This window comes from Anas acuta, chromosome 8 (genome assembly GCF_963932015.1).
Source record: "Anas acuta chromosome 8, bAnaAcu1.1, whole genome shotgun sequence".
In the NCBI taxonomy this organism is placed as follows: domain Eukaryota; kingdom Metazoa; phylum Chordata; class Aves; order Anseriformes; family Anatidae; genus Anas; species Anas acuta.
The window spans coordinates 7,034,560-7,047,500 of NC_088986.1; the positions used below are offsets into that span (position 1 = coordinate 7,034,560).

Here is a 12,941-nt window from a genome sequence, read left to right on the forward strand (position 1 = left end):
TAGATGCATCTTGTTGTCTGATACTGGAAGCAAATGGACTGCAGAGAGAGCCTACCAATCTCTCTAATAAGCAGCAGACTTCCTGGGATGTTTAGGTGTAAAAGTGGTGGGAAGAAAGAGGTAAAGCACTGAAGCTGAAGGAGTATTGGAGGATTTCTTCTGCATTGTAGTACTGCACAACTCTGCACAGTAGTTCTGCTTTGCTTCACAAGATATATTCCGTATGTCTAAATTTTGCAAGTAACTTCAAACTGACCATTTTGAAACATTTGAAATAGGTTTTATGCTGTCTCTAGTAACAGTTAAATACGCTCTCATAAAAATATTTTATCGGAGTCACCATCCCTGGAAGTCTTCAAAAGACATTTAGATGTAGAGCTTAGGGATATGGTTTAGTGGGGACTGTTAGTGTTAGGTTAGAGGTTGGACTCGATGATCTTGAGGTCTCTTCCAACCTAGAAATTCTGTGATTCTGTGAGATAAAAAAACACATGACAAAATAGTTACTTTATGATATGTTAAACTGAAAGAAGGAGGTTTGCCACTTAAAATAAGGATCTTCTCTTAAGCACATGGGATTTAGACATTTTATGATACTTTGAAACCGAATCAGACTTTATTCTGAAACATGTTCAGGTAGGAGTGGAAGAACGCACTGTTAGAGAAATACATCAAGAGTATAAGTCTTAGTAGCATAAACTGAGATTTTCTGGAGAAAGTAGGATTGAGTCTCATTGGATTAAAGTGGAAAGATATTTGTAAGAGGAAAAGATACTTATTTATTTATTTATTTTCAATATGAATGCAAATAGTGATTTTTTTTTTTTTTTTGCCATAATTAAATGCAGCAAAAAGGGGACATCTAACTTCCATTCATCTTCTTAAATGGTAAAATAAGTGGTCATTTTATCGGTATGACTGATTACTTTTGAAACCCATGAAAATGGACAAACAGGGAAGTGATGAAAGAACAATACATGTATTTATCATGCTTTGGCTGTTGCAAGCCAGTTTCTTTTGAAATGAAGGTGAGGGTGTTTGTCATCAAATAAATTTGTCTAAATTCAGCTTTCGTTCAGAACATGACAGCCGTGAAAATGTAACAGATCTACTCTCCACTGCAAGAATCACATCCTCTCTCTCACTTCTACTAATAATTCATGCCCTAGAAATAATAAATATGGTAGTAATTCACCATGCTATAGCTCAAGTCAATTATTTCCTTAGAACAAAAAAATACAGCCACTATAAGATACAGGAAAGTATAATACAGACTTTTGCTGAGGAGTTCACACAATAATTTCTAACAAAGGAAAGAGATTGAAAGGTAGGAGCTGCAAAATTATACTTGTTTGCATAGTAGTCTGAATATATGCACACGTGATATGGACAAACTGGGCTGAAACCTATGTGATGTGCAAATTTTTTCTTAGCTTCTAATCTTTTTTATATTTTACCATTACCCCTTAGTGGCTGTAGCTTCTAGCCTTGTCTGTTGTAGGTCTGAGAGATGTTGGGATGCACAGAGGGTGTATTTAGTAAAGTTTGTTTTCATACCAATTTTAAGTAGTTTGAATTAGAGGTACTGCTCTTAGTCATGCCCTTAACTTCATGATTGGTAAGTGTTAAGGTATATTTTTCTCCAGGTTACTGATTTCATCACTCAAGTAATCTATTAGGAATATAGGTAAAGTCTCCAAGTATGCAGACCATGTACAAAATTTTTGTCCCTTGGCTCCTGGCTCCCCCTCTTTCATGAGGTTAGCCCAGATGCAAAATGTTACCCTAGCGCAGCCAGTTTTTTTTTTTTTTTAAGCTCTGAAGATATAGAACTGATTTTAGTAATTATGCTTGTCTAATTGCAGTGGTCTTCTAATCCATCATTCATGGCTTCTTCCTAGAGATATCCTAATTCAGCTTGTATATTTTGAATTTGGTACAGTGAAGTTCTCTGTCTGGCTTCAGCTCTGCTACAGCTGCACATGCTGCTGCAGTAGAGGTCTTCCCATCATGCTTTTAAAGCAATCTGAAATCTACTGAAAGTTGGTAAATAAAAGCAATGTTTTCTATAGCAAAACAAATGTCTAATTTTTCCTAACAGGTATGGGATTTTGCATGAGTATGGACTTCCAGAGCTGTCCTGCTCATTTTACAGGGGACTTAAAATGTTAATTTTGAATGGGGATAAAATCCTTGACATTTGGCGATTTATCAACATTTTAGGACATTAAAGCTGATAGACTGTAGCATTAGCAATATCTTTTGGTAACTTTCCTATGGCAAATTAATATCCTTCCTTGGGGGAACAGTATAAGAAGCTGTATTTGTCCTTTGTTTTAGGTGCTTTGTCAAAAGAGCAGTTGTCTGTTGTTAGTGACCTGGTAATAGATGACTTAATATTACTTGCCTGTTCTCTTTTATAATGCACATGAAGATCAGTTAAAAGAGCTGTATCATTTAATTTGTATTATTAATAAATATGTTTTCTTAAATGAGCATGTGTATGGGATGGAGAAGGAAACTAGGACTTCTAGGACTATCTCCTCTGTGTCAGCACGCTATTTAGAACCAAACAAAACCAAAAGACTTCAAGTATTATCATCAGTTTTATTTTGTTAGCAGAAGTCGTTAAGGCATTTTCAAACTAATTCATAAAATTGTTTTGCCACTAAGTCTTTGTTGTTTGATCTCTTTTAACCCTAATCACATCTTCCTTTCAATTTCTAATGTCACAGCTAGCTCACACTCTTAATTCTTTCATACCCTATTTCAACCTTATGCTTGTGTACTGCTAAAAAGATTTTTCTTTTAATACTCATATCTCTTGCCTCAGTTTTTTAAGGATGTGTTTCTCCTTCTTCTGTAAGAATTTATTTCTTCTAACTTTCTATTAAGAAATTCAAAGGGTCATGCATTTTTAAGTTCAGAGGGGATTATCACAATTAGGTCTCCTAGGCACTACAAGCAGTGAATCATAATAATTATGTAGGCTGAACCTTTGGGGAGCGCAGGCCATATAGCTGCAATCGGTAACTTCTGCATCAAGTTGAAAAGATTGTAAGTTGCATTTAGCTGTAACACTCTTCTAGAAGGATACCTAGTTTAGGTATTTATGGATGGAGATCAGCAGAGAAGCCTTTTACTCTGTAAAATTAAAATATGCATGTATGCTGGCAGAAAAACATGGTTGAAACAACATTTTTAACAATTCTTATTAAAGTTGCTTCACTGTATCTTGCACGCCCTGCATTGCGTATGTGTTTGCCATTGTGTGGATGTTTAATTTCTGATATTCAAATTTCTGATATTCATGCTCAGTATCCTTAGTATGTCCAGCTAAGAGATGGTGAATGAGCAAAATGAGATGTGTAGTGAATATAGCCAAACATTTGCGACTTGCTGCAGCCAGAGGGGCAGGTCCAAAGCAGTGGCAAAAAGTGGTATCTGGTAGTTTGGAGAGCTCAGATTAAGTCTGGTGGAGAAGTTGGGGCAGGAGGTGGAGGCTGGAAAAAAGTGTTTTTGGATCAGAACATAACTTGCTAAAGATTTGAGGGGGATATCCCATGTGCTTGGGATATCCATCTTTTCAGATTATAATATAGGTATGTATTTGGTTCAGGTAATCTGGAGGAATTCACGTAATAATGATCGGTATAATGGTTAATTGAATCCTGGTTCTTAGTTTCTTTTTCAAAATGTGCAGTTTTAGTATACAAAAATATACTGGTGTTACCCGCTGGATTTTTTGTAGATTGTGGGATTGAGATGTTAAATTGGCAGAAAACTATTAAAAAATAATAATAAATAAATAAAAGTGACATCCAAGATGGTTTGATTTGAGAGGGGTTTAAATATGAGTTCCAAATAGTGAAATCAAGGATTAGGAAGTATGAAAATATGTGAAGTCTATAAAAGTAATTTATTCATGACATTTTTGTTGCTGAAATGAAATTGCAGGATGCTTTTTTACAAGTGTTTACAAAATGTGATGAACTTTAAATGTGTTATTGAAGTCTAAGTCATCTGGTAATGCTTGCACTCTAGATGGGCTTCTGATAACTGTTACTTAGGGGTAACTTAGAGGTATTCTAAAACTATTTGAATAAGTGTTATGGTTCGCAAATACAGCTCAAAGGCGATATAAAGGGAGTAGGTAATCTGAAAGTGACATTCTGTCAGCTGTAGACAGAACCTGGCCAAGTAACTTACAGGGAAAAAAATACAGTTCTTGGAGTTTAGGACACTTAAATTTTGCCAATAATATTTTATGTAAGTAATTTGGACTGTATCCAGACCTCAAGAATTTGCTTCAGTAAAATTAAATTAACATTTTTTGTTGAATTTTCCACACTGAATTACTCAGCTTTCATTCTTTGCCGTGTTCAAGACATGTTTAATGACTCAGTGTAATGGACCCGAGTCTGGGGAAAAAAATCTCTGAGTGCTTAGTTGGGGACCAAAAAAATCCATATGCCTCTCTAGAAGAAGGGGATTCTGGGGAGTTTGTTCTCATGTCTAGTATTCTATTTTCCTAAATTAGATTTTTTTTTTTCCTAAAAAGTTATGGTGAATCATCTCTCTAAGTTTGTTGTCTCCTTGCAGATTTTTTTCTCCTGAAAATTTTCCCTTTGCCATTTCAAAATACGTAACAGCAAAATAATGCATTAACTTCACGTCCGCCTATTCAGCCACTTAATCTTCCTTTCAGTAGTTACCTGTTTCTCCTTGCTTCATTACTCAAACTGAAAATAGCGTGGATTACTTATTTTAAATTACTAATTTCTTCCTTAGACATGGGAAGCTCTTATTCCACATTTCCAACAATTAGTGGCAAAATTTATGTACTTCAGTCTCTTCTCTAGATATTGCAATTAAAGATTTAGAAGCATCAAAAATGCATTTGTGGGTTAAAGTAACTTTAGCTTACTGAGGAAAACTTTAAAAGCACAAAGCAAAAGATAAAATATTTTGATTAGAAATATTCCTTTAGATTACATTATAGTGAATTGAGTAAATACGCAAATGGAAATAGTTATTTTAGCATCATGAGTCTGCCTTGGAGAGTTTCAGTGCTTTGTAGTTGTTGAGCAGCAAACACCAGTATTTTATAAAGCCTGATTCTGACATCTTAATTGACTAACTGGAAGCATTACAGAATTTGAGCTTCAGTCAGCTGTTAGAAAGTTATCATTTCATGTTTTTAGAGATGCGGTACTGCTTGTAAAGAAAGGGCTAGTAACGTGCTGCTTGTGGCTAGCTGGCTAAAATACAAAATACTTTCTCTGTTTTGGCTCACTTTTTCTCTCCTAACCTCTTTCCTTTCTGTCCTGCTTCTTTACTACTCTCTCAGAGCACATCTGTGCAGCAGCTTGTGGCAGAGGTGTTGGTTCAGAAATTCTTTCTCTACTCTTGCATCTCCATATATCTAACAGTTTTTGGTAGTCCACAGTTAACAGAAATTACCATTTTATCTGCCCCATCTTCTCTGTTCAGAACTACCCATAACATCAGTAGCCTTTCAGCCTCGCTGCTTTATCACCTCTGACACTTCCCTGTGTGTAGAAACCTGGAGGTGCCGTCCCTGCTTCCCGTGAGTTGCTGCCAGAGCCGTGATGCTCTCCACTATCTGTCCTTGGAACATTTCTGTTCTTTGGCTGAGGTGTTAAAGGCTTTCCTCTGTAGTCTTGATGATGATCACTTCAGCTATTTTTTCCCCCTTTTCCTCCTTGTTTTTCTTCACTGATATGCTTTTGCTTACTTTGCATTTCTTCCTGTCACTGCCCCATCCGTATCATTGCTGTCCCCTGAAAATTGTACTTGCTTGTCTTGGCTAATTCTCTGTTACAATGTCAAAGTCAAGATTCCCGTTTTGCTATCAAAGCCCCATGCAACCTTGCTCTGTCTGCGTCTGATCTCATTTCCCTGCATCCCCCAACTCACATTCCACATTCCTCACAGTCCTCTGACTTTATTGCTCCTTTTGTCTTCCTTTCATGCACTCATTTTTGCACTGTCTTTCATGCTGCCTATGTGCCTGGAACAGTCTTTAGCATCTCAGCCAATTTACAGCTTTGCATAAATTATATTTAATAATAAGACTAACAAAAGTTCATTATCTACATTATTTCAATTAACTTTGTACCTGCATAAGCAGAAAACAGCCTGAGGGAAACTACTGTTAAACTTTGTTGTGATTTGTTGTGATTCAAAGATACAGATTCAGGCACGACACTTCTTTGATGATTCAGCATATTTAATTTTTTTAAACAGTTCTGTAGATGTTAGACTTTTTAACAGTAAATTTCGTGTTTTACTAGTTTTCTAGAAAAAAAGCTTTTTACTCCTGATATGTGAAACCACCAGCAGGTCGTCATCATAGAACCTGGTACAGAATTCTTGCCCTGTTACCTATTTATCTATTTTACTTCATTTCATCCTTACTAAAAGAGATGTGGAAGGGCTTTGAATGTTACATTAACTTCATCTCTGAAAAAAAAAAAAAAAAAAAAAAGTGTCTTCTGTGTTTAATCCTGTTTTTTAAAGGAATATTCTTACTTCCTAAAGAAGCAGTGAAAGGTAAGAAAGTAGGACTCAGCCTGTATCTGGGAATTTCTCTCAGTCTGGCTACTTCGACATATAGGTTTTTAGAAACATCTTTTAATATGCTAACTTTGTTCTAATAGCAGAGAAAATCAGTAAAGGTAAAACTTTATGTGCTTCTGCAGCACCTGGTACAGCTGCAAGGCAGGGTATTCTGCAGGAATTATATATACTTACATAAAAATCCATCTGAAATATTTGTGTTTTTTTTTCCCTCATTCCTTTTAAACACTTCTATTGATACTGTTCACAGATGAATTGAGGTACCAAATAAATGTGCCTCTAATTTGTTTTTAAATGATTTAGTATATTCTGGAGATTATAATCTGAGGGGTGGCTGCCATAGTAATGTGCCAGTCACCACGGCGTCTGAGCATGATGAAAAGAAATTCTGCGCTACACAGAGACAATACCACCAATTAGTATTTCTAACTGATCAAAGCCAGGGAACCAAAAAGTTTGCCAATAAATGTAGCTCAGTGGATGGCACTGGAAATTAGTTAGATTTACATGTACTTATAAAGATTGCAGTCTTCCTCTCAACATCATGGGAACTTTAAATGCAAGTTTAACAGATGCTTCTTCCACTCACTGTGCAAACTGAATTTTTTTCAGTTGCATGAAGAATATAGCCATAGGCTTTTATTTTGCTGATGTAGTGAAGAAGCGTTTTATGCTTATATTTAAAATGAGTATTTATTTCCTCTTCACATATTTTTTTTAATTTTAAACTGAAATTGAAACAATGAAGAAAAGGGAGATTCAGTAATTGATTATTAAATGTTTGTAGTTGCTAAAACTTTTGCACTCTGCTTTCTTGATACTGTTCTAATTACCAAATAAACCTAAAAATTAAGTTATTTTAAAGCAAACCTATTTTATCTTAAATAATTGATTGCCTTTTCTTGTTTGAAAGAGGACTCCTTTGGCAAGGATTCAAAATCCAGCTATGATCTTAACCCGAGCAGTTTGTTTAATCAAACATTACTCCAATAAGTTTTGCACGGTCTCCTCCCCGACCAGCCCTGTCTAGAACAACTAGTTTATCCTGCGACGAGTTGCTCAACAGATGTCATTCTGGTAGAATAATGCAGCAGAATACTTGTGCCTTGGCTAAAATTACTTCAACTTTGATCACTTTTGTTCAGCACATCAGTCTGGCATTGTGCTTTATACCAACATAACACTTTACCCCGAGCATGCCTTTCAAGCTTAGAATAGCAGAGGAATGTTATTGAATTCAGTGCAGTTACAGATGAGTTAATGAAAGAAGGGAAATACTGTTTTTTTCATAATGCTTTTCTGTTGTGCTTTGGAATTAAAAGGGAATTTGAGGAATGTGACTTCTGAGTTATTTATTTTTACTTCTGAAGACTTTTTGAAAACAATGTAATGTCGTTCTATTGATCCCATGTTTCCGTAAATAAGTTTCACTTGTTATTTCAAAATAGCTCTTTTTAGAATTTAATATTGGGAAAATACAACTTTTTAATGTGTAATTGGAGAACGGTTATCTCACAGAGATGCTTTATCCTGGTATTTATTGCAGGAAAACTAAAATAGCAAGAACCATATTCTTGTGATCACAGCTCGGTATTGTTACATGTTGATGGGATGTTGTGGGGTCAGTTCTGAGTAATGACATCTCTTTACCTTGATACTACTGCGAAACGAACACTGCACAGCAGGCCAGCTTCTTGTTAAGAAGCACTGAAGAAAGGCTGTTTGTTTTGAACAGTAGGAATGAGATCATACACCAAGTTCTATAGGGTTCGGTCTTCCATAATTCCATTTTTCACAGGTGCGTGTGTGTGCATACACACACATACACAGAGATGCCCTATATATGTATAGTTGAAATGGATTTAAAGAAATGTTTTTTGTAATTAAGCTGTACTTGTATTTTTAAGGCATGGCATTCTTAAATATGGGGAAGCACTAATACAAAAGTACACTTTAATTGATTAAAAATATATCAGTATTCTGTTTAAAACAAAATAATGTTCTTGGTTTATTTTTCAATTAAAATACAGCTCTCAAAGTTTTAATGTAAATATAGTTACCAGGTCAGTCTCCCTGCCAAAACTTCTGAACAATACTAACATTAACATAAATGTTACATGGCATATATGTAATGTACCATTTACGACAAATTTTTGTAATTTCCAGCTGACAAGTAACCAAGTGAAAGGCTAAAGAGGTCAACAGAATATGCTGTTTGCAATCACAGTCCTGGCATTTGCTTCAAGTTGTCTTACCCATCTGCCTTAATATCTTTTGGTTTAATGTGTCAAATACATGGTTATTCTGTCTGCTGGCATCAGACTGTGTGGCCTCGTAGAGCTGGGAACAGGACACAGTTTGTGACTTCCTGAGATGTTCTGCTGAAATGTTATGTCAGACATTAGTAAAATGTATCAAACCTAATTTTTATCTATCTGAAAATGTTCTTATGGCTGTTGTAAAGGTTGTTGAGGTCTTCACTTACAAATGAAAGTAAATTTGTGTAGGCAGAGGAGGACCACACATTCCTGTGTAGCAGTTTAACAGAAAACAAATCAAAACCCAGCAGTGTTTGCTGTAAGCCTTGCATTGGCCACGGTTCTGGTGGGGCAACGTTCATGTGTGATTGTTGCTTCTGCAATCTTTATCTTATTATCTTATTATATTTATATAGATATTACACAGAATTTGAACTATCACTCACTAGACAAGTACAAAAATACTCTTTTGTTTTTGTCGAGGTTTTAATAATTGCTCATCACAAAACATCTGATGAAATGCATCAGTTCTTTTTTAACGTGTTAATGTTTTTGAGGGAAGAGTTTTTCGTGTTTACCATACTTCATTAACAACAAATTCTGAGTGATATTTTATAGTTCTTTTTTTTCTTTAGCAGTTTGTTCAGTTGCTTTCGGCAGCATTGTACTTCAGTTGTGTTGCACATAAACCTCTGAAACAGATCTGAACCTTTGACTGTTGGAGGAACCCATTTTACAATAATTGGAAAAGAATCAAAAAGTTGGGAGTTACGATGAAAATGATTGTTTGCCTGTACACTTTTGATGGTACAAGTCCTGATTTTCTTTCCCAGGTAAAGAGGAATGTGTACGACCTAACTAGTATCCCTGTCCGTCACCAGTTGTGGGAAGGCTGGCCTCCTTCTGCCACAGATGACTCAGTAAGTAGCTTTGGTTCTTGTTTCATTTCTTCCTACAAATACCTGATTTTAGTCGTATTTTGATCAGAATCACACAATGGCTTTTATCAACCCATATACATTCAACGGAGCTTTTTACTGAAAGATGAAAGTACTAAGTTACTGGCTTATTGAAGCACATTTCCATGGAAATTATTCATGTCTATCAAATTCGTTGTGTTTTAAACTACAAGAAGCCAGTGTTCCTAGATTGAAACAAAATTGCACATAAGTTTGAAATTTGAGGAGGACTATTGCAGTGTCCAATCTTCAGGAAAAAAAATCCAATTTTTACATATATTCTGAGTAATCGATTCGTGGATAATGTCAGAAGCACATGTTAAACAGGCAGGTTGAAATCAGTGGAGAGTATCTTCTTTGGTTCTTGGAGAACCAATATATCAACATATATCAACATTTGCAAGATTGCATTTTGAAATTGTAAATTTTATGTATACAAGATGCTTCAATTTTAAAACATATTTTAAAGGTTTTATTAGTACCATTATTTAGAAATAGAACATAATATTATCTGAGATTAATGTAAACTCAGTAACCGAATTAACTATAGAGAATTGCCTACAGATTTGTGAATCTGTGGGATTTAACTGCAGAGTTCTGTTAAATATTAGACTTGATTCCTTGAATGGTTGTCTCTACAGCATATTTTACATCGTATCTTTCAGTTTTGCTCAGACATTTTTTTTTCTGGTAGTTCCTCTGCCAGCTGGTGAGGTTCACCTTTATTTTTAGGTTTCTTTTGTTTTTGTTTTTAAACACTTACATAATTATGTAGCTATGTTGTATGTAGATGTCAAGACAGTGACCTGAGAAAACTATAGAAAAACTTGAGTACTTTCATTTTTATAGAATCAAACATTTGAACTAAGTCTTGATCCGGAGTATGCTACAAAGTGAAGATGGAATTAGGATTTGCTGTTTCTGTATGTTAGCATTATCTTCGATGCATTACTTTCTACTTTCCTGTCCTTTCCTACTCCACTTCTTGTAAAAGAAGATTTGCTGTTTGTACACAATTGCTGTGTTTTTTTCCTCTGGGTAAAGGATTTATGCAAATTAAAAAGAAAAATGCAAAAGCTGTCCAAATTTCTAGTATAATTGTTTGCAGAAACAGTAATTAGGTTTGAGAGAGGTGGGTTAATCTTTGTCCATGTATTCAAGAGCGTATATGAGAGTATAGATATAAGATCTGAAATAACAGCATGTTGTTGTGTGGTAATTAGTCTTTGAAACTTGGATCCATTTTAACATTTTATTAGTTTACATTAGCCCAGAGAAGAATTGGAAACTCAACCCTTCTAATCTGTTTTCTTACAGCTGTTAGGAAAAAAACAATAAACGATGGGAAAAGCTTTCTTTGAGTAGGGTATATTGCATATGTAAAACTCATAAATCAGTTTTAAGTCTGTTTTTGCAAATGACATTGTTGCAGGTGAATTTTTCCCCTTTTCATCTTTAATGAAATTGGTGAATGTTGAGTCATCTGCTCCAAAGCAGGAGAGTCCTCAAAGCTCACTGCTAGAGTCTGCCGCAGCTGAGACTTGTCAGCTGTGTAAACAGATTGGAATGTGTTACCAACAAAAATATAATTAATTTCTGTCTAAAATTAGAGGCAGTAGCTTACTATTTATAAAGATTTAATGCTAGCAATGACTATCTGCACGTTTTTTCCTCTGCACGCTGGAAATATTCAGCAATAATTACTTAAGTAATAAGTAATGATCTCTCTCGTTAAGCGACAGATTTTTTAAAACACTTTTCCCATCGGTTTTGTTTGCTGTATTGTGTAGAGCACAGTCACAATTAAAGAGTTAAAGACTTGATTAAAATACTTTTTCATTTACATTTTATGCAGCAGAAGAAATACTTTGTAATACCACAGGAGGTTTTTCAGTGCAGTTCTCGTTAACCTTTGGCTTAGCAAACAGGACAACTAAATAGACTTGGCATAATTGGATTCCTGTATCATCTTGAGTCTCTTATGAACCTGACAGACTACGGTCTTCTGACATTATCAGGAAATTTAGTGGAGTCAATAGTCATTTAAAACATTGTTGCTTCGTCTCCCCTCAGAGTTAAGATACGTTCTCTGCTTGTGCTACCTAATGAAATATGGGATACTGTATGAATTGTCAATAACTCTTTTGCACGCTTTCACCAGGGAAATAGGTACCAAAACGTCCCCAAGTAGGAGAATGTTTTCATGCTGTGACGCTTTAATTGTGAGAAACAAGGCGTACATAGTCTGTGGAAATCTCATTTCACCATTCAACAAAGAAGCGTTTTTAGCTTTTATTGTGCCTGAATAACTTTAACACCGTGAATTATGTCTGTTCTGCTCATTAAAGTTCAAACAATGTCAATGTATGAGTTTAAAATATTTTTTTAACAAGTTTACTTAAGTAAAACTTAAATTAAGTCTTTAATATTAATTAATCTATTTTGGAGGTATGTCATCAACTGATGCAGTGAAGTCTTGAAAATTATCCTAGAAAATTAAAAAATAATTAATTTGGTTTAAATAGGTTCATGGTTTGTTCTCAATCTTTGTTTATTTTGGATATCATGACAACCTGAATGTTACTGAGCTTATAAAATGAAATGTGTTTTTGAATTTTTAGTGAATTATTCTGGCTTGTTTTTCATTTTCTTTGTTGCATTGGCTGAACTTCTAAAAGTCCTCTGGTAACTACTGCTGTTGAGTGGAGCAAGCAACCTTCTAGTATGTATGCATTAAAAAGTGAGATCAGTAGTAGGCAGTATTTCAGTTACAGTTTTTAAATGGAAGCATTATGATTTTATTTACATGAGAGCAGGTGATTTTGGGGGTATCAGCTTTACAGATGCATGTTTAAGGTAAAACTTTTTCCCCCTTGAGGTCACTTTTTACTTTATTTCAGTAGGATGAATTTTTTGCCCTGGATCTTTCTGTTTTTTTTTTTTTGGTAGCAGAGAAAACCAATACCAGTATGGGAAGGAGAGAGGTTGCTTTTGCTCTGCTTTTGTTCTCTATATTAAAGGTAGTCCTTTATCCTTACTCATTGTTTTAAGCCATTTCCGTGTAGTGATGCAAAATGCATCACTAAAAATTCTTCATAATGCATCAAAATTCTTCATAAGT

General features: G+C 34.9%; 1 protein-coding gene across 1 annotated transcript in view; it reads left to right on the forward strand.

Moving 5' to 3' along the window:
- FAF1 (Fas associated factor 1) overlaps nt 1-12,941 on the forward strand; it is a 159,308-nt gene that overhangs the window by 67,661 nt on the left and 78,706 nt on the right. The window contains exon 8 of the mRNA XM_068690190.1: nt 9,695-9,781. Within this exon, the coding sequence (XP_068546291.1) occupies nt 9,695-9,781 (87 nt within the window). The remainder of the gene's footprint in view (nt 1-9,694; nt 9,782-12,941) is intronic.